Below are 496 nucleotides of genomic sequence, written 5' to 3'. Positions count from 1 at the left end.
ATGATCTAAAATTTAATGCGTATTATTACAATTTTTATGAAAGAAAATTTTGATTTAGTAAATATTCTTTTCCAGATAATTAAATTAATTTACATCAGATTTTAACAAAAAATAAACATTTAAAAACTTAAGGAATATTGTTTATTCGCATATAATTAATTAATTAAAATTAATTTGTTAGAAAAAAAGATATTGAGATATTTTAAAAAAATGGATATAATCAGCTAAAATACTGTAGAATCTTAAGAAGCTAAATATAAGCTTACTTTGCATCTTTAAAACAGGAAAAAAGTCAAAGAGATGTACAAAATGAGGGGTGTCTAAATGCTCGATAAACCTGAGTTAGTCAGTAAAAAACATTTAATTAATATTAATTTTTTAATAATAGATTGGTAATTATAAATATTGAAATATTAAAACTTGCATGCAGATATAATTAAATCTTAAAGGTTGAATCTGTAAAAATAAAACCAAGCCATTTATTTAATAATTTACC

At 20.2% G+C, this 496-nt stretch overlaps 1 protein-coding gene across 1 annotated transcript in view; it reads left to right on the top strand. All coding sequences in view use genetic code 6, as the record gives it.

The window, feature by feature from the left end:
• The window catches only part of TTHERM_01376880 (kinase domain protein), a gene marked incomplete at both ends in the record, with an annotated part of 2,947 nt that continues 2,451 nt past the window's right edge, over positions 1-496 (top strand). The window contains one exon of the mRNA XM_001023114.3: positions 1-496. This exon is cut by the window's right edge and continues 387 nt beyond it. Within this exon, the coding sequence (XP_001023114.3) occupies positions 1-496 (496 nt within the window).

The sequence above is a fragment of the Tetrahymena thermophila genome (assembly GCF_000189635.1).
Source record: "Tetrahymena thermophila SB210 genomic scaffold scf_8254451, whole genome shotgun sequence".
NCBI lineage: Eukaryota > Ciliophora > Oligohymenophorea > Hymenostomatida > Tetrahymenidae > Tetrahymena > Tetrahymena thermophila.
This window is presented reverse-complemented; position numbering and strand designations above follow the sequence as displayed.